We start from the raw sequence: 21816 nt of genomic DNA, 5'->3' as shown, positions 1-21816 counted from the left end.
AATGAAGCATTAAAAGAAGCATTAAAATGCCCAAACAAACCGAGAAGAAGCATTAAAATGAAGCATTAAAAGAAGCATTAAAATGCCCAAACAAACCGAGTCGGTTTAGCAGGTTATAAAGGATTCTGGTTATATGGTAAGACTCTGAGAGGGATGGAAGTATTTTAAAGATCTTCCTCTCAGGAAAATACTTGAATATGAGTTTGTGGTTGAAGAGCTGAATGTCTGTTGTGTCTGTAACAGGTTGTTTGAGACCCATCCGGAGTGTAAAGACGTTTTCTTCCTCTTTCGAGACGTGGAGGATCTGGAGAGGTTACGCACCAGCAGGGAGCTTCGTGCACACGGCCTGCGGTCAGTATACACACTTCATAGTGGTCAGAAACACACACACCCTCGTTCCCTGCATCTGTTTACACACAGTGTGTGTGACCATCATATGATGACTAGGGGTATCAGCAGATTAAAAGGGCAGAATCCTTCCAAAATTTAGTCCATTACATTTACATTTATGCATTTTGCAGACGCTTTTATCCAAAACGCGAGGTACAAAAGGCAATTCATCAAAGAGCCAATAATAAGTGCAATACACAGTGCCAGGTTTATTAGACAGCTAGATTAGGAAGTGAACTAGAGGAGATGAGCAATGTGTTTTTCATAATGTGAGTTTGAGTACATTGGTTGAAGGGTGATGAAGATCAACATCTTGATGTGCAAATCAAACAAAAGCTCTTTATATCAGGTCATTATTTCTGCTTTCTAATGAACATGAGAAATGCATTTCTATTCTAATGGCTTTATACATATATTTATATAGTTATAAGAGCCTGGATTGATTTCATCAACCTGAAGACACTCAAACCAAAGCACTTACTAGAACAAATCCTGTTTATTTATTTATTTATTTATTTAATTATAACCGTGTATGACCAAAAATGCAACTTTTCAGTAAACAGAAAAATGCAGTATTTTTTAAATGATGAAACACTCATACAATTATGACAAAATTCAAAATTATGATAAAGTAAATATTGACAAACTGAGTCCGTTGGTATTATGACATTAAAAGTCATAATTATTATGACATACAAAGTTGAAATTATGATGTCATAATCATTTTTTGTCATAATGACTTAGTATAAGTCAAAATTATGGAAAAAAATCGAATTTTTTTGTTATAATTTTGACTTGTCATAATTGACTTTTTATGACATGTCAAAATTATGACATACTGTGACCGCATAATGATTATGAAAAGTCATAATTATCATAAAAAGTCATAATTATTATAAAAAGTAAAAGTTCTGACAGTTAAATTTATGGTAGTCAGAATTATGAAATTGAAAGCCAATTATTATGACATACAAAGTTGAAATGATGACAGAAGTAAAAAATTATGACAAAAATTGACAAAAGTAAAAATTGACATACTGAGTCATAATTATGACAAAAGAAAAATGGCAAAAAGTAAATATTATGACAAAAGTAAAAATTAACATATTGATTCATAATTATGACAAGTCAAATTTATGAAATAATAAGTCATAATTATAATGAAAAAAAAACATAATTATGACAAAAGTAAAAATTATGAAAAAAAATCATCAAGCTGTCTGAGATAATTGCCAGTACAGCTCAAGACACTCAAACCAAAGCACTTACTAGAACAACTAGTATTTATTTATTTACCTTGTATGACCAAAAATGCTACTTTTCAGTAAATGGAAGAAATTCTTTATTTTTTAAATAATGAAACACTGTGGTTAAAGTTGATATAGTGGCTTTATATATGGTCAGACACTAGCACGTGTCGTTATATTAATATCATTTTACCAAATCAAGGTTGAATGGAGTTCAACCAGCGAATGGCGAACATTTACGTGTTTTGTCCGTCATTAGAACAGCAATAGGTGCATCCCTAGACAGCAACATAGTGTCGGCCCAGATCCGGCCCACTTCTGGGTCATGTGGATTTCACACTGGACCGACACTATGTTGCTGTCTAGTTCGTTTCATCAACTTATATAGATATAGTGTTTCTTGAGTAAAGAAAACACTGTACTTATTAAAAAACCCAGTTCTTTATGTACCATTGCATTGCAAACAAGCAGAAACGCTCCAAACTGTGTGTAGCCTTTCATTCAAGATAGAGGTGGGCGGAGTTATGAGGTTTGACTGACAGTTTGAGGAGCCAATGGAGCTACGAGGTTTAGTCACAAGCTCTTTTAATACTTTTCATTGGTTAAATATTGACAGAGGTAAAGGGTGAGAATCTTGTTCCACAGAATTAAACATTTAAAAGATGATTGCGACTATTTATCTCACAATTGCGAGTTTAAAAGTCAGAGTTGCGAGTTATAAAGTCCAAATTTAAGGAGAAAATAGACTGACTTTTTCCCTCAGAATTGCGACTTTATATCATGCAAATCTTACTTTATAACTTGCAATTGTGAGATTAAAAAGTCACAATTACCTTTTTTATTTTGTATTCTGTGGCGGAAACAAGCTTCCATACAATAGTCATGAGTCATAATACAAAATACAAATGATGAAATATGGAAATAATTTATCTTTTAATTAATTTTAATTGATTTAGCAGACACTTATGCAAAGCAACTTATAAATGTGGAACATCAAAAGCAATTTTTTGCTGAGCAAAAAATAATAGTACTATACAATGCAAAGATTAGTAGCCTAAATAAAGTGAAATGCCCAAAAGAAGAAACTTTTTTTTTTGTAAATAATCCGTAGTATTAATAAGTTCTAGTAAATTCTTTGGTTTGAGTGTCTTCAGCTGTACTGCTAATTTTCTCTGACAGCTTCATGAAATCACTTCAGGCTTTTATAAATGCATGTATAAAGGCATTAGAAGGGTGATGCATGTGTGTTGTTCATTAGAGAGCAGAAATAATAATGAGCCGTTACAGTTCAGATCATGACAGGGATATAAAGAGCTTTTGTTTGATTTGCACACCGGGATGTTGGATCTCACAGCGACAGAAAGAGAAAAACAAAAGATCAGAGCCAGTAGTGCTTAATTATAGCGAGGGATTACCTTTAATTGACAGGCATCTTGTTACAACATGACCGAACACACAGATGCACATGTTTATCACATACTGTATGTGCTTTTACACCATAGTACCTTTTTTGTAAGGAATTCATCTAGATGTTTTTGTCTCTATGACCCAATGAAATCAAAGCATGCACAAAATATCAGATAAACGATACAAAAATGGCATCATCTGATAGTGGAATCCATTAATGCAAAATACCACAGGGATGATTGAATTTTGCAAATAGACACATTAAATGCAATGCAACAATTATTTATTGTGTTTCATGGACAAAACTCATTGTTCAACCTCAAGTGGCTGAACAACATCATAAATGTGATAAATCTGATGCATCCACTAGTCTAACTGTAGCTGGTTATAATCATGCAACTAAACAATAGTGCATTTATTAATATGAGATGTGCAGAATCTGTAATAATGCATGTTTCTAGTGTTAGAGATGATAAGAGGCACTAGATGATGTTTACTATTATTATCTGACTGCTCTACACACACACTGATCTACACACACACTGATTCACTGCGTTTGCTATCAAATCCCCCGAACACCAATTACTAATTGAATGTGGTGTTGCTTTAAAGGCCGAGAGACTGTTGAGCGAAACATCAGCGTGTGTGTGTGTGTAGTGTGTAATGAGGCCGCGGGCCGATTGCTCTTCACAGCATGAAAACAGAATGAGCGCTCAGATTAGCTCTGTGCTGTCTGAACTGAGTGTTTGAGTGACAGCTGTCAATCTGAGAGTCACACTCCATGGCACACTAAATAAGTGACCAGTGTCTATGCCGTATGGAAGAACGCTTTCACCACAGAAGAAAAATAAAAAATCCCGCTTTTGTAAATCTTACAAGACACATAAAGTCAAACTTATGACACTAAAATTCACAATTATTATGATATATAGGTCGAAATTATGACAAGTCAGACATTTATATAAAAATTTAGAATAATGACATAAAAAGTCAAAATTTGAACATACTGAGTCATAATTATGATAAAAGGTTATGATGATAAATTATGACAGTCAAATTTATGAGTCAGAATTATGAAATTGAAGGTGAAAAATTGACGAAAGTAAAAATTATTGTCAAAATTGTGACAAGTAATTGATAATTCATAATTATTATGACAAGTAAATTTTTTTACAAATTAATAATTATGACAAAGTCAGTTATGACAGAAGTCAATTATGACAGTAAATATTATGACATAAGTATAAATTGACAAAACAATCATAATTATGACAAAGTTATCATCTCATCAATTTTTCCTTCTAGACAAAGATTTGCTTTGCTCCATTTGCGCACTTTGCATCAAATGTATATTTCATATAATTATTTGGTAAAAATTCTTCTGATCATGGACCTTCAGTCAAATAAAAAGATTGTGTCATTAATCTTGATATGAATTCACAGAGATCACTAGATGTCAAGCTCCAAAAAATCACAAACAAATAAACAGCACTACAAACACTCGTTTGTAGATTTTGATTGTGCATCAAATATGTTTCATATAATTCTCAAAAAGTCATAAATATGACAAAATTAAATCACAGTTATTCTCAATTTATGTGTCAGAATTGATTTTGACTTTTCATCTCATAATTATGAATTGGTATGAAATAATGCTGTTGTCTTGTCTCATTATTATGATGTAGAAAAGCATGATTTGTTTTTTGCCTTGAGCTGATCTTATATTCAACAATATTATTGATCTCCTGCATTGACACCATTATATGAGAACTGAACTGAGCTGGACGATGACATCACGGTTTTCTCCAGAGAGGCTATATATATATAAATATATAAATTAACTAAATTAATAACTTTTTTAAAACAAGCAGTCCAAATCCTAACAGTCCTTATAGCTTTCGTATTAGTACATACTGAAATCACATTTAAATAATTTTCCATTTCTTTTAAGAAGACAGGTTTACAAAAAAATTAATTAATTTATGAATAACAAACCAGATATTTTCGTTTGTGGGGTCTGAGTCAAAATAAATAAAGGTGACTTGTCTTGTGTTGTTCTGCAGAGTGATGTCGTTCATCGAGAAGAGTGTAGCGAGACTCGATCAGCTGGAGCGGTTGCAGACTCTGGCGCTGGAACTGGGAAAGAGCCACTATCGCTACAACGCTCCACCGAAGTATTACGGGGTAACAATCCTCTCAAACACACGCTAGTTCTGTGACCTTTACTGGGTAACAATCCTCTCGAACACACGCTAGTTCTGTGACCTTTACTAGGTAACAATCCTCTCAAACACGCGCTAGTTCTGTAACCTTTACTGGGTAACAATCCTCTCAAACACGCGCTAGTTCTGTAACCTTTACTGGGTAACAATCCTCTCGAACACACGCTAGTTCTGTGACCTTTACTGGGCAACAATCCTCTCGAACACACGCTAGTTCTGTAACCTTTACTGGGTAACAATCCTCTCGAACACACGCTAGTTCTGTGACCTTTACTGGGTAACAATCCTCTCGAACACACGCTAGTTCTGTGACCTTTACTGGGCAACAATCCTCTCGGAACACACGCTAGTTCTGTGACCTTTACTGGGTAACAATCCTCTCGAACACACGCTAGTTCTGTGACCTTTACTGGGTAACAATCCTCTCGAACACACGCTAGTTCTGTGACCTTTACTGGGCAACAATCCTCTCGAACACACGCTAGTTCTGTGACCTTTACTGGGTAACAATCCTCTCGAACACACGCTAGTTCTGTGACCTTTACTGGGCAACAATCCTCTCGAACACACGCTAGTTCTGTGACCTTTACTGGGTAACAATCCTCTCAAACACGCGCTAGTTCTGTAACCTTTACTGGGTAACAATCCTCTCAAACACGCGCTAGTTCTGTAACCTTTACTGGTTAACAATCCTCTCGAACACACGCTAGTTCTGTGACCTTTACTGGGCAACAATCCTCTCGAACACACGCTAGTTCTGTAACCTTTACTGGGTAACAATCCTCTCGAACACACGCTAGTTCTGTGACCTTTACTGGGTAACAATCCTCTCGAACACACGCTAGTTCTGTAACCTTTACTGGGTAACAATCCTCTCGAACACACGCTAGTTCTGTGACCTTTACTGGGCAACAATCCTCTCGAACACACGCTAGTTCTGTAACCTTTACTGGGTAACAATCCTCTCGAACACACGCTAGTTCTGTGACCTTTACTGGGTAACAATCCTCTCGAACACACGCTAGTTCTGTAACCTTTACTGGGTAACAATCCTCTCGAACACACGCTAGTTCTGTGACCTTTACTGGGTAACAATCCTCTCGAACACACGCTAGTTCTGTAACCTTTACTGGGTAACAATCCTCTCGAACACACGCTAGTTCTGTGACCTTTACTGGGTAACAATCCTCTCGAACACACGCTAGTTCTGTGACCTTTACTGGGCAACAATCCTCTCAAACACACGCTAGTTCTGTGACCTTTACTGGGTAACAATCCTCTCAAACACACGCTAGTTCTGTAATCTTTACTGGGTAACAATCCTCTCAAAAACACGCTAATTCTGTGACCTTTACTGGGCAACAATCCTCTCAAACACACGCTAGTTCTGTGACCTTTAGTGGGTAACAATCCTCTCGAACACACGCTAGTTCTGTGACCTTTACGGGGTAACAATCCTCTCAAAAACACGCTAATTCTGTGACCTTTACTGGGCAACAATCCTCTCAAACACACGCTAGTTCTGTGACCTTTAGTGGGTAACAATCCTCTCAAACACACGCTAGTTCTGTAACCTTTACGGGGTAACAATCCTCTCAAACACACGCTAGTTCTGTAACCTTTACTGGGCAACAATCCTCTCAAACACACGCTAGTTCTGTAACCTTTACTGGGCAACAATCCTCTCAAACACACGCTAGTTCTGTAACCTTTACGGGGTAACAATCCTCTCAAAAACACGCTAATTCTGTGACCTTTACTGGGCAACAATCCTCTCAAACACACGCTAGTTCTGTGACCTTTAGTGGGTAACAATCCTCTCAAACACACGCTAGTTCTGTGACCTTTACGGGGTAACAATCCTCTCAAAAACACGCTAGTTCTGTGACCTTTACTGAGTAACAATCCTCTCAAACACACGCTAGTTCTGTAACCTTTAATGGGTAACAATCCTCTCGAACACACGCTAGTTCTGTAACCTTTACTGGGTAACAATCCTCTCGAACACACGCTAGTTCTGTGACCTTTACTGGGTAACAATCCTCTCGAACACACGCTAGTTCTGTGGCCTTTACTGGGTAACAATCCTCTCGAACACACGCTAGTTCTGTAACCTTTACTGGGTAACAATCCTCTCGAACACACGCTAGTTCTGTGACCTTTACTGGGTAACAATCCTCTCGAACACACGCTAGTTCTGTGACCTTTACTGGGTAACAATCCTCTCGAACACACGTTAGTTCTGTGACCTTTACTGGGCAACAATCCTCTCAAACACACGCTAGTTCTGTAACCTTTACGGGTAACAATCCTCTCAAAAACACGCTAGTTCTGTGACCTTTACTGAGTAACAATCCTCTCAAACACACGCTAGTTCTGTAACCTTTACTGGGTAACAATCCTCTCAAACACACGCTAGTTCTGTAACCTTTACTGGGTAACAATCCTCTCAAACACACGCTAGTTCTGTAACCTTTACTGGGTAACAATCCTCTCAAACACACGCTAGTTCTGTAACCTTTACTGGGTAACAATCCTCTCAAACACACGCTAGCTCTGTAACCTTTACTGGGTAACAATCCTCTCAAACACACGCTAGTTCTGTGACCTTTACTGGGTAACAATCCTCTCAAACACACGCTAGTTCTGTGACCTTTAGTGGGTAACAATCCTCTCGAACACACGCTACTTCTGTGACCTTTCCTGGGTAACAATCCTCTTAAACACACGCTAGTTCTGTAACCTTTACGGGCTAACAATCCTCTCAAAAACACGCTAGTTCTGTGACCTTTACTGAGTAACAATCCTCTCAAACACACGCTAGTTCTGTAACCTTTACTGGGTAACAATCCTCTCAAACACACGCTAGTTCTGTAAACGTTACTGGGTAACAATCCTCACGAACACACGCTAGTTCTGTGACCTTTCCTGGGTAACAATCCTCTCAAACACACGCTAGTTCTGTAACCTTTACGGGGTAACAATCCTCTCAAAAACACGCTAGTTCTGTGACCTTTACTGAGTAACAATCCTCTCAAACACACGCTAGTTCTGTAACCTTTACTGGGTAACAATCCTCTCAAACACACGCTAGTTCTGTAACCTTTACTGGGTAACAATCCTCTCAAACACACGCTAGTTCTGTAACCTTTACGGGGTAACAATCCTCTCAAAAACACGCTAATTCTGTGACCTTTACTGGGCAACAATCCTCTCAAACACACGCTAGTTCTGTGACCTTTAGTGGGTAACAATCCTCTCTAACACACGCTAATTCTGTGACCTTTACTGGGCAACAATCCTCTCGAACACACGCTAGTTCTGTGACCTTTCCTGGGTAACAATCCTCTCAAACACACGCTAGTTCTGTGACCTTTACGGGGTAACAATCCTCTCAAAAACACGCTAGTTCTGTGACCTTTACTGAGTAACAATCCTCTCAAACACACGCTAGTTCTGTAACCTTTACTGGGTAACAATCCTCTCGAACACACACTAGTTCTGTAACCTTTACTGGGTAACAATCCTCTCGAACACACGTTAGTTCTGTAACCTTTACTGGGTAACAATCCTCTCGAACACACACTAGTTCTGTGACCTTTACTGGGTAACAATCCTCTCGAACACACACTAGTTCTGTGACCTTTACTGGGTAACAATCCTCTCAAACACACGCTAGTTCTGTAACCTTTACTTGGTAACAATCCTCTCGAACACACGCTAGTTCTGTGACCTTTACTGGGTAACAATCCTCTCGAACACACGTTAGTTCTGTGACCTTTACTGGGCAACAATCCTCTCAAACACACGCTAGTTCTGTAACCTTTACGGGGTAACAATCCTCTCAAAAACACGCTAGTTCTGTGACCTTTACTGAGTAACAATCCTCTCAAACACACGCTAGTTCTGTAACCTTTACTGGGTAACAATCCTCTCAAACACACGCTAGTTCTGTAACCTTTACTAGGTAACAATCCTCTCGAACACACGCTAGTTCTGTGACCTTTACTGGGTAACAATCCTCTCAAACACACGCTAGTTCTGTAACCTTTACTGGGTAACAATCCTCTCGAACACACGCTAGTTCTGTGACCTTTCCTGGGTAACAATCCTCTCAAACACACGCTAGTTCTGTAACCTTTACTGGGTAACAATCCTCTCAAACACACCCTAGTTCTGTAACCTTTACTGGGTGACAATCCTCTCAAACACACGCTAGTTCTGTAACCTTTACTGGGTAACAATCCTCTCAAACACACGCTAGTTCTGTAACCTTTACTGGGTAACAATCCTCTCAAACACACGCTAGTTCTGTAACCTTTACTGGGTAACAATCCTCTCAAACACACGCTAGTTCTGTAACCTTTACTGGGTAACAATCCTCTCAAACACACGCTAGTTCTGTAACCTTTACTGGGTAACAATCCTCTCAAACACACGCTAGTTCTGTGACCTTTACTGGGTAACAATCCTCTCAAACACACGCTAGTTCTGTGACCTTTAGTGGGTAACAATCCTCTCGAACACACGCTAGTTCTGTGACCTTTCCTGGGTAACAATCCTCTCAAACACACGCTAGTTCTGTAACCTTTACGGGGTAACAATCCTCTCAAAAACACGCTAATTCTGTGACCTTTACTGGGCAACAATCCTCTCAAACACACGCTAATTCTGTGACCTTTACTGGGCAACAATCCTCTCAAACACACGCTAATTCTGTGACCTTTACTGGGCAACAATCCTCTCGAACACACGCTACTTCTGTAAACGTTACTGGGTAACAATCCTCACGAACACACGCTAGTTCTGTGAGCTTTACAGGGTAACTATCCTCTCGAACACACGCTAGTTCTGTTACCTTTACGGGGTAACAATCCTCTCAAACACACGCTAGTTCTGTAACCTTTACTGGGTAACAATCCTCTCGAACACAAGCTAGTTCTGTGACCTTTACTGGGTAACAATCCTCTCAAACACACGCTAGTTCTGTAACCTTTACTGGGTAACAATCCTCTCGAACACACGCTAGTTCTGTGACCTTTACTGGGCAACAATCCTCTCAAACACACGCTAGTTCTGTGACCTTTACTGGGTAACAATCCTCTCAAACACACGCTAGTTCTGTAACCTTTACTGGGTAACAATCCTCTCGAACACACGCTAGTTCTGTGACCTTTACTGGGTAACAATCCTCTCGAACACACGGTAGTTCTGTGACCTTTACTGGGCAACAATCCTCTCAAACACACGCTAGTTCTGTGACCTTTACTGGGTAACAATCCTCTCAAACACACGCTAGTTCTGTAATCTTTACTGGGTAACAATCCTCTCAAAAACACGCTAATTCTGTGACCTTTACTGGGCAACAATCCTCTCAAACACACGCTAGTTCTGTGACCTTTAGTGGGTAACAATCCTCTCGAACACACGCTAGTTCTGTAACCTTTACTGGGCAACAATCCTCTCAAACACACGCTAGTTCTGTAACCTTTACTGGGCAACAATCCTCTTAAACACACGCTAGTTCTGTAACCTTTACTGGGCAACAATCCTCTCAAACACACGCTAGTTCTGTAACCTTTACTGGGTAACAATCCTCTCAAAAACACGCTAATTCTGTGACCTTTACTGGGCAACAATCCTCTCAAACACACGCTAGTTCTGTGAACTTTAGTGGGTAACAATCCTCTCAAACACACGCTAGTTCTGTAAACGTTACTGGGTAACAATCCTCACGAACACACGCTAGTTCTGTGAGCTTTACAGGGTAACAATCCTCTCGAACACACGTTAGTTCTGTAACCTTTAAGGCTGATTTATACTTCTGCGTCGGACCTACGCCGGAGCCTCTACGCCGTAGACTACGCTTTGGTTTTAATTTATACTTCTGCGTCGTTGTCAGCGTTGACACATGCAGAGGGAGCATGTCAAACCCGAGGGAGCGGTTTGAGCAGACCAATCACAGCGCTTGCGTCCGCGTAGAATTGACGCGTTGTTACATTTTTGGAGAGGTGCACGTCAGGGTACGCCGAAGGGTACGCGCGCTACGCACAGCCTACGGTGTAGCTACGGCGTAAGTTCGACGCAGAAGTATAAATTTGGCTTTACGGGGTAACAATCCTCTCAAACACACGCTAGTTCTGTGACCTTTACTGGGTAACTATCCTCTCAAACACACGGTAGTTCTGTGACCTTTACAGGGTAACAATCCTCTCAAACACACGCTAGTTCTGTGACCTTTACTGAGTAACAATCCTCTCAAACACACGCTAGTTCTGTAACCTTTACGAGGTAACAATCCTCTCAAACACACGGTAGTTCTGTGACCTTTACTGGGCAACAATCCTCTCAAACACACGCTAGTTCTGTAACCTTTACGGGGTAACAATCCTCTCAAACACACGCTAGTTCTGTAACCTTTACGGGGTAACAATCCTCTCAAACACACGCTAATTATGTGACCTTTACGAGGTAACAATCCTCTCGAACACATGCTAGTTCTGTGACCTTTACGGGGTAACAATCCTCTCAAACACACGCTAGTACTGTGACCTTTACTGGGTAACAATCCTTTCAAACACACGCTAGTACTGTGACCTTTACTGAGTAACAATCCTCTCAAACACACGATAGTTCTGTAACCTTTACGGGGTAACAATCCTCTCAAACACACGCTAATTATGTGACCTTTACGGGGTAACAATCCTCTCAAACACACGCTAGTACTGTGACCTTTACTGAGTAACAATCCTCTCAAACACACGATAGTTCTGTAACCTTTACGGGGTAACAATCCTCTCAAACACACGGTAGTTCTGTGACCTTTACTGAGTAACAATCCTCTCAAACACACGCTAGTTCTGTAACCTTTACGGGGTAACAATCCTCTCAAACACACGCTAATTCTGTAACCTTTACGGGGTAACAATCCTCTCAAACACACGCTAATTCTGTGACCTTTACGGGATAACTCCTCTCAAACACACGCTAGTTCTGTAACCTTCAGCACTTTCATCCTCGCGTATTTCACTCGACTGAAGTGGAAATACAATACAATTAAATTCCCTCATCAAAACATTACATGGATCATAGCAGACGTCCACTTTGCTTTTCTGTGCAGTTTTGTGCTCCGTGTCTTTCCTGAAATTCTTCTGATCATCGTCTGTGGAATTAAAAAAGATGATGTTTCTATACAACAATAGCTTACAGTCCATTTTGGATTTTAAAAATGACTATTTATTTTTCTTTTTGGTAATTTCTGTTACCTTTACGGGGTAACAATCATCTCAAACACACGCTAGTTCTGTCAACTTTACAGAATAACAATCCTCTCAAACACATGCTAGTCCTGTTACCTTTACTGGGTAACAATCCTCTCAAACACACGCTAGTTCTGTTACCTTTACTGGGTAACAATCCTCTCAAACACACGCTAGTCCTGTTACCTTTACTGGGTAACAATCCTCTCAAACACACGCTAGTTCTGTTAACTTTACTGGGTAACAATCCTCTCAAACACACGCTAGTTCTGTAAACTTTACAGAATAACAATCCTCTCAAACACATGCTAGTCCTGTTACCTTTACTGAGTAACAATCCTCTCAAACACACGCTAGTTCTGTAAACTTTACTGGGTAACAATCCTCTCAAACACATGCTAGTCCTGTTACCTTTACTGGGTAACAATCCTCTCAAACACACGCTAGTTCTGTAAACTTTACAGAATAACAATCCTCTCAAACACATGCTAGTCCTGTTACCTTTACTGGGTAACAATCCTCTCAAACACACGCTAGTTCTGTTACCTTTACTGGGTAACAATCCTCTCAAACACACGCTAGTCCTGTTACCTTTACTGGGTAACAATCCTCTCAAACACACGCTAGTTCTGTTACCTTTACTGGGTAACAATCCTCTCAAACACACGCTAGTTCTGTAAACTTTACAGAATAACAATCCTCTCAAACACATGCTAGTCCTGTTACCTTTACTGAGTAACAATCCTCTCAAACACACGCTAGTTCTGTAAACTTTACTGGGTAACAATCCTCTCAAACACACGCTAGTCCTGTTACCTTTACTGGGTAACAATCCTCTCAAACACATGCTAGTTCTGTAAACTTTACTGGGTAACAATCCTCTCAAACACACGCTAGTTCTGTGACTTTTACTGGGTAACAATCCTCTCAAACACACGCTAGTTCTGTAACCTTAACGGGGTAACAATCCTCTCAAACACACGCTAGTTCTGTGACCTTTACTGGGTAACAATCCTCTCAAACACACGCTAGTTCTGTTACCTTTACGGGGTAACAATCATCTCAAACAAACACTAGTTCTGTTACCTTTACTGAGTAACAATCCTCTCAAACACACGCTAGTTCTGTAAACTTTACTGGGTAACAATCCTCTCAAACACACGCTAGTCCTGTTACCTTTACTGGGTAACAATCCTCTCAAACACACGCTAGTTCTGTTACCTTTACTGAGTAACAATCCTCTCAAACACACGCTAGTTCTGTAAACTTTACTGGGTAACAATCCTCTCAAACACACGCTAGTCCTGTTACCTTTACTGGGTAACAATCCTCTCAAACACATGCTAGTTCTGTAAACTTTACTGGGTAACAATCCTCTCAAACACACGCTAGTTCTGTGACCTTTACTGGGTAACAATCCTCTCAAACACACGCTAGTTCTGTAACCTTAACGGGGTAACAATCCTCTCAAACACACGCTAGTTCCGTGACCTTTACTGGGTAACAATCCTCTCAAACACACGCTAGTTCTGTTACCTTTACGGGGTAACAATCATCTCAAACAAACGCTGGTTCTGTAAACTTTACAGGATAACAATCCTCTCAAACACACGCTAGTCCTGTTACCTTTACTGGGTAACAATCCTCTCAAACACACGCTAGTTCTGTAACCTTTACGGGGTAACACTCCTCTCAAACACACGCTAGTTCTGTGACCTTTACGGGGTAACAATCCTCTCAAACACACGCTAGTTCTGTGACCTTTACTGAGTAACAATCCTCTCAAACACACGCTAGTTCTGTAACCTTTAAGGGGTAACAATCCTCTCAAACACACGCTAATTCTGTGACCTTTACGGGGTAACAATACTCTCAAACACACGCTAGTTCTGTGACCTTTACTGAGTAACAATCCTCTCAAACACACGCTAGTTCTGTGACCTTTAGTGGGTAACAATCCTCTCGAACACACGCTAGTTCTGTAACCTTTACTGGGCAACAATCCTCTCAAACACACGCTAGTTCTGTAACCTTTACTGGGCAACAATCCTCTCAAACACACGCTAGTTCTGTAACCTTTACTGGGCAACAATCCTCTCAAACACACGCTAGTTCTGTAACCTTTATTGGGTAACAATCCTCTCAAAAACACGCTAATTCTGTGACCTTTACTGGGCAACAATCCTCTCAAACACACGCTAGTTCTGTGACCTTTAGTGGGTAACAATCCTCTCAAACACACGCTAGTTCTGTAAACGTTACTGGGTAACAATCCTCACGAACACACGCTAGTTCTGTGAGCTTTACAGGGTAACAATCCTCTCGAACACACGCTAGTTCTGTAACCTTTAAGGCTGATTTATACTTCTGCGTCGGACCTACGCCGGAGCCTCTACGCCGTAGACTACGCTTTGGTTTTAATTTATACTTCTGCGTCGTTGTCAGCGTTGACACATGCAGAAAGAGCATGTCAAACCCGAGGGAGCGGTTTGAGCAGACCAATCACAGCGCTTGCGTCCGCGTAGAATTGACGCGTTGTTACATTTTTGGAGAGGTGCACGTCAGGGTACGCCGAAGGGTACGCGCGCTACGCACAGCCTACGGTGTAGCTACGGCGTAAGTTCGACGCAGAAGTATAAATTTGGCTTTACGGGGTAACAATCCTCTCAAACACACGCTAGTTCTGTGACCTTTACTGGGTAACAATCCTCTCAAACACACGCTAGTTCTGTAACCTTAACGGGGTAAAAATCCTCTCAAACACACGCTAGTTCTGTGACCTTAACGGGGTAACAATACTCTCAAACACACGCTAGTTCTGTGACCTTTGCTGAGTAACAATCCTCTCAAACACACGCTAGTTCTGTGACCTTTACTGAGTAACAATCCTCGCAAACACACGCTAGTTCTGTGACCTTTACGGGGTAACAATCCTCTCAAACACACGCTAGTTCTGTGACCTTTACTGAGTAACAATCCTCTCAAACACACGCTAGTTCTGTAACCTTTACTGGGTAACAATCCTCTCAAACACACGCTAGTTCTGTTACCTTTACGGGGTAACAATCCTCTCAAACACACGCTAGTTCTGTAACCTTTACGGGGTAACAATCCTCTCAAACACACGCTAGTTCTGTTATCTTTACGGGGTAACAATCCTCTCAAACACACGCTAGTTCTGTGACCTTTACTGAGTAACAATCCTCTCAAACACACGCTAGTTCTGTGACCTTTACGGGGTAACAATCCTCTCAAACACACGCTAGTTCTGTTACCTTTAAGGGGTAACAATCCTCTCAAACACACGCTAATTCTGTGACCTTTACGGGGTAACAATACTCTCAAACACACGCTAGTTCTGTGACCTTTACTGAGTAACAATCCTCTCAAACACACGCTAGTTCTGTGACCTTTAGTGGGTAACAATCCTCTCGAACACACGCTAGTTCTGTAACCTTTACTGGGCAACAATCCTCTCAAACACACGCTAGTTCTGTAACCTTTACTGGGCAACAATCCTCTCAAACACACGCTAGTTCTGTAACCTTTACTGGGCAACAATCCTCTCAAACACACGCTAGTTCTGTAACCTTTATTGGGTAACAATCCTCTCAAAAACACGCTAATTCTGTGACCTTTACTGGGCAACAATCCTCTCAAACACACGCTAGTTCTGTGACCTTTAGTGGGTAACAATCCTCTCAAACACACGCTAGTTCTGTAAACGTTACTGGGTAACAATCCTCACGAACACACGCTAGTTCTGTGAGCTTTACAGGGTAACAATCCTCTCGAACACACGCTAGTTCTGTAACCTTTAAGGCTGATTTATACTTCTGCGTCGGACCTACGCCGGAGCCTCTACGCCGTAGACTACGCTTTGGTTTTAATTTATACTTCTGCGTCGTTGTCAGCGTTGACACATGCAGAAAGAGCATGTCAAACCCGAGGGAGCGGTTTGAGCAGACCAATCACAGCGCTTGCGTCCGCGTAGAATTGACGCGTTGTTACATTTTTGGAGAGGTGCACGTCAGGGTACGCCGAAGGGTACGCGCGCTACGCACAGCCTACGGTGTAGCTACGGCGTAAGTTCGACGCAGAAGTATAAATTTGGCTTTACGGGGTAACAATCCTCTCAAACACACGCTAGTTCTGTGACCTTTACTGGGTAACAATCCTCTCAAACACACGCTAGTTCTGTAACCTTAACGGGGTAAAAATCCTCTCAAACACACGCTAGTTCTGTGACCTTAACGGGGTAACAATACTCTCAAACACACGCTAGTTCTGTGACCTTTGCTGAGTAACAATCCTCTCAAACACACGCTAGTTCTGTGACCTTTACTGAGTAACAATCCTCTCAAACACACGCTAGTTCTGTGACCTTTACGGGGTAACAATCCTCTCAAACACACGCTAGTTCTGTGACCTTTACTGAGTAACAATCCTCTCAAACACACGCTAGTTCTGTAACCTTTACTGGGTAACAATCCTCTCAAACACACGCTAGTTCTGTTACCTTTACGGGGTAACAATCCTCTCAAACACACGCTAGTTCTGTAACCTTTACGGGGTAACAATCCTCTCAAACACACGCTAGTTCTGTTATCTTTACGGGGTAACAATCCTCTCAAACACACGCTAGTTCTGTGACCTTTACTGAGTAACAATCCTCTCAAACACACGCTAGTTCTGTGACCTTTACGGGGTAACAATCCTCTCAAACACACGCTAGTTCTGTGACCTTAACTGGGTAACAATCCTCTCAAACACACGCTAGTTCTGTGACCTTTACGGGGTAACTCCTCTCAAACACACGCTAGTTCTGTGACCTTTACTGGGTAACAATCCTCTCAAACACACGCTAGTTCTGTTACCTTTACGGGGTAACAATCCTCTCAAACACACGCTAGTTCTGTGACCTTTACTGGGTAACAATCCTCTCAAACACACGCTAGTTCTGTGACCTTTACGGGGTAACTCCTCTCAAACACACGCTAGTTCTGTAACCTTCAGCACTTTCATCCTCGATATTTCACTCGACTGAAGTGGAAATACAATACAATTAAATTCCCTCATCAAAACATTACATGGATCATAACAGACGTCCACTTTGCTTTTCTGTGCAGTTTGTGCTCCGTGTCTTTCCTGAAATTCTTCTGATCATCGTCTGTGGAATTAAAAAAGATGATGTTTCTATACAACAATAGTCATTTTTAAAATCCAAAATGGACTGTAAGCTATTTATTTTTCTTTTTGGTCATTTCTGTTACCTTTACGGAGTAACAATCCTCTCAAACACACGCTAGTTCTGTGACCTTTACTGGGTTACAATCCTCTCAAACACACGCTAGTTCTGTTACCTTTACGGGGTAACAATCCTCTCAAACTCACACTAGTTCTGTGACCTTTACTAGGTAACAATCCTCTCAAACACAAACTAGTTCTGTGACCTTAACTGGGTAACAATCCTCTCAAACACACACTAGTTCTGTGACCTTTACTGGGTAACAATCCTCTCAAACACACACTAGTTCTGTAACCTTTACTGGGTAACAATCCTCTCAAACACACGCTAGTTCTGTTACCTTTACTGGGTAACAATCCTCTCAAACACACGCTAGTTCTGTGACCTTTACTGGGTAACAATCCTCTCAAACACACGCTAGTTCTGTAACCTTTACTGGGTAACAATCCTCTCAAACACACGCTAGTTCTGTTACCTTTACGGGGTAACAATCCTCTCAAACACACACTAGTTCTGTGACCTTAACTGGGTAACAATCCTCTCAAACACACACTAGTTCTGTGACCTTTACTGGGTAACAATCCTCTCAAACACACGCTAGTTCTGTGACTTTTACTGGGTAACAATCCTCTCAAACACACGCTAGTTCTGTAACCTTAACGGGGTAACAATACTCTCAAACACACGCTAGTTCTGTGACCTTTACTGGGTAACAATCCTCTCAAACACACGCTAGTTCTGTTACCTTTACGGGGTAACAATCATCTCAAACAAACACTAGTTCTGTTACCTTTACTGAGTAACAATCCTCTCAAACACACGCTAGTTCTGTAAACTTTACTGGGTAACAATCCTCTCAAACACACGCTAGTCCTGTTACCTTTACTGGGTAACAATCCTCTCAAACACACGCTAGTTCTGTTACCTTTACTGAGTAACAATCCTCTCAAACACACGCTAGTTCTGTAAACTTTACTGGGTAACAATCCTCTCAAACACACGCTAGTCCTGTTACCTTTACTGGGTAACAATCCTCTCAAACACATGCTAGTTCTGTAAACTTTACTGGGTAAAAATCCTCTCAAACACACGCTAGTTCTGTGACCTTTACTGGGTAACAATCCTCTCAAACACACGCTAGTTCTGTAACCTTAACGGGGTAACAATCCTCTCAAACACACGCTAGTTCCGTGACCTTTACTGGGTAACAATCCTCTCAAACACACGCTAGTTCTGTTACCTTTACGGGGTAACAATCATCTCAAACAAACGCTGGTTCTGTAAACTTTACAGGATAACAATCCTCTCAAACACACGCTAGTCCTGTTACCTTTACTGGGTAACAATCCTCTCAAACACACGCTAGTTCTGTAACCTTTACGGGGTAACACTCCTCTCAAACACACGCTAGTTCTGTGACCTTTACGGGGTAACAATCCTCTCAAACACACGCTAGTTCTGTGACCTTTACTGAGTAACAATCCTCTCAAACACACGCTAGTTCTGTAACCTTTAAGGGGTAACAATCCTCTCAAACACACGCTAATTCTGTGACCTTTACGGGGTAACAATACTCTCAAACACACGCTAGTTCTGTGACCTTTACTGAGTAACAATCCTCTCAAACACACGCTAGTTCTGTGACCTTTAGTGGGTAACAATCCTCTCGAACACACGCTAGTTCTGTAACCTTTACTGGGCAACAATCCTCTCAAACACACGCTAGTTCTGTAACCTTTACTGGGCAACAATCCTCTCAAACACACGCTAGTTCTGTAACCTTTACTGGGCAACAATCCTCTCAAACACACGCTAGTTCTGTAACCTTTATTGGGTAACAATCCTCTCAAAAACACGCTAATTCTGTGACCTTTACTGGGCAACAATCCTCTCAAACACACGCTAGTTCTGTGACCTTTAGTGGGTAACAATCCTCTCAAACACACGCTAGTTCTGTAAACGTTACTGGGTAACAATCCTCACAAACACACGCTAGTTCTGTGAGCTTTACAGGGTAACAATCCTCTCGAACACACGCTAGTTCTGTAACCTTTAAGGCTGATTTATACTTCTGCGTCGGACCTACGCCGGAGCCTCTACGCCGTAGACTACGCTTTGGTTTTAATTTATACTTCTGCGTCGTTGTCAGCGTTGACACATGCAGAAAGAGCATGTCAAACCCGAGGGAGCGGTTTGAGCAGACCAATCACAGCGCTTGCGTCCGCGTAGAATTGACGCGTTGTTACATTTTTGGAGAGGTGCACGTCAGGGTACGCCGAAGGGTACGCGCGCTACGCACAGCCTACGGTGTAGCTACGGCGTAAGTTCGACGCAGAAGTATAAATTTGGCTTTACGGGGTAACAATCCTCTCAAACACACGCTAGTTCTGTGACCTTTACTGGGTAACAATCCTCTCAAACACACGCTAGTTCTGTAACCTTAACGGGGTAAAAATCCTCTCAAACACACGCTAGTTCTGTGACCTTAACGGGGTAACAATACTCTCAAACACACGCTAGTTCTGTGACCTTTGCTGAGTAACAATCCTCTCAAACACACGCTAGTTCTGTGACCTTTACTGAGTAACAATCCTCTCAAACACACGCTAGTTCTGTGACCTTTACGGGGTAACAATCCTCTCAAACACACGCTAGTTCTGTGACCTTTACTGAGTAACAATCCTCTCAAACACACGCTAGTTCTGTAACCTTTACTGGGCAACAATCCTCTCAAACACACGCTAGTTCTGTAACCTTTATTGGGTAACAATCCTCTCAAAAACACGCTAATTCTGTGACCTTTACTGGGCAACAATCCTCTCAAACACACGCTAGTTCTGTGACCTTTAGTGGGTAACAATCCTCTCAAACACACGCTAGTTCTGTAAACGTTACTGGGTAACAATCCTCACAAACACACGCTAGTTCTGTGAGCTTTACAGGGTAACAATCCTCTCGAACACACGCTAGTTCTGTAACCTTTAAGGCTGATTTATACTTCTGCGTCGGACCTACGCCGGAGCCTCTACGCCGTAGACTACGCTTTGGTTTTAATTTATACTTCTGCGTCGTTGTCAGCGTTGACACATGCAGAAAGAGCATGTCAAACCCGAGGGAGCGGTTTGAGCAGACCAATCACAGCGCTTGCGTCCGCGTAGAATTGACGCGTTGTTACATTTTTGGAGAGGTGCACGTCAGGGTACGCCGAAGGGTACGCGCGCTACGCACAGCCTACGGTGTAGCTACGGCGTAAGTTCGACGCAGAAGTATAAATTTGGCTTTACGGGGTAACAATCCTCTCAAACACACGCTAGTTCTGTGACCTTTACTGGGTAACAATCCTCTCAAACACACGCTAGTTCTGTAACCTTAACGGGGTAAAAATCCTCTCAAACACACGCTAGTTCTGTGACCTTAACGGGGTAACAATACTCTCAAACACACGCTAGTTCTGTGACCTTTGCTGAGTAACAATCCTCTCAAACACACGCTAGTTCTGTGACCTTTACTGAGTAACAATCCTCTCAAACACACGCTAGTTCTGTGACCTTTACGGGGTAACAATCCTCTCAAACACACGCTAGTTCTGTGACCTTTGCTGAGTAACAATCCTCTCAAACACACGCTAGTTCTGTGACCTTTACTGAGTAACAATCCTCTCAAACACACGCTAGTTCTGTGACCTTTACGGGGTAACAATCCTCTCAAACACACGCTAGTTCTGTGACCTTTACTGGGTAACAATCCTCTCAAACACACGCTAGTTCTGTAACCTTTACTGGGTAACAATCCTCTCAAACACACGCTAGTTCTGTTACCTTTACGGGGTAACAATCCTCTCAAACACACGCTAGTTCTGTAACCTTTACGGGGTAACAATCCTCTCAAACACACGCTAGTTCTGTTATCTTTACGGGGTAACAATCCTCTCAAACACACGCTAGTTCTGTGACCTTTACTGAGTAACAATCCTCTCAAACAAACGCTAGTTCTGTGACCTTTACGGGGTAACAATCCTCTCAAACACACGCTAGTTCTGTTAC

The 21816-nt window shown here is 41.4% G+C and overlaps 2 protein-coding genes across 2 annotated transcripts in view; one reads left to right on the top strand and one right to left on the bottom strand.

Moving 5' to 3' along the window:
* The window catches only part of ppp1r14d (protein phosphatase 1 regulatory inhibitor subunit 14D), a 166436-nt gene that overhangs the window by 131209 nt on the left and 13411 nt on the right, over nt 1-21816 (bottom strand). The gene's annotated exons all lie outside the window — the stretch shown is intronic.
* The window catches only part of xgb (x globin), a 39908-nt gene that overhangs the window by 6534 nt on the left and 11558 nt on the right, over nt 1-21816 (top strand). The window contains exons 2-3 of the mRNA XM_077238285.1: nt 244-351; nt 5108-5228. Of these exons, the coding sequence (XP_077094400.1) occupies nt 244-351; nt 5108-5228 (229 nt within the window). The remainder of the gene's footprint in view (nt 1-243; nt 352-5107; nt 5229-21816) is intronic.

Source organism: Siphateles boraxobius, unplaced genomic scaffold (genome assembly GCF_051911475.1).
Source record: "Siphateles boraxobius isolate OS27281-9 unplaced genomic scaffold, OSU_SipBor_1 22, whole genome shotgun sequence".
NCBI classification, from domain to species: Eukaryota; Metazoa; Chordata; class Actinopteri; order Cypriniformes; family Leuciscidae; genus Siphateles; species Siphateles boraxobius.
The sequence above is the reverse complement of the archived record's forward strand: the minus strand, read 5'-3'. Positions and strand labels throughout refer to the sequence as shown.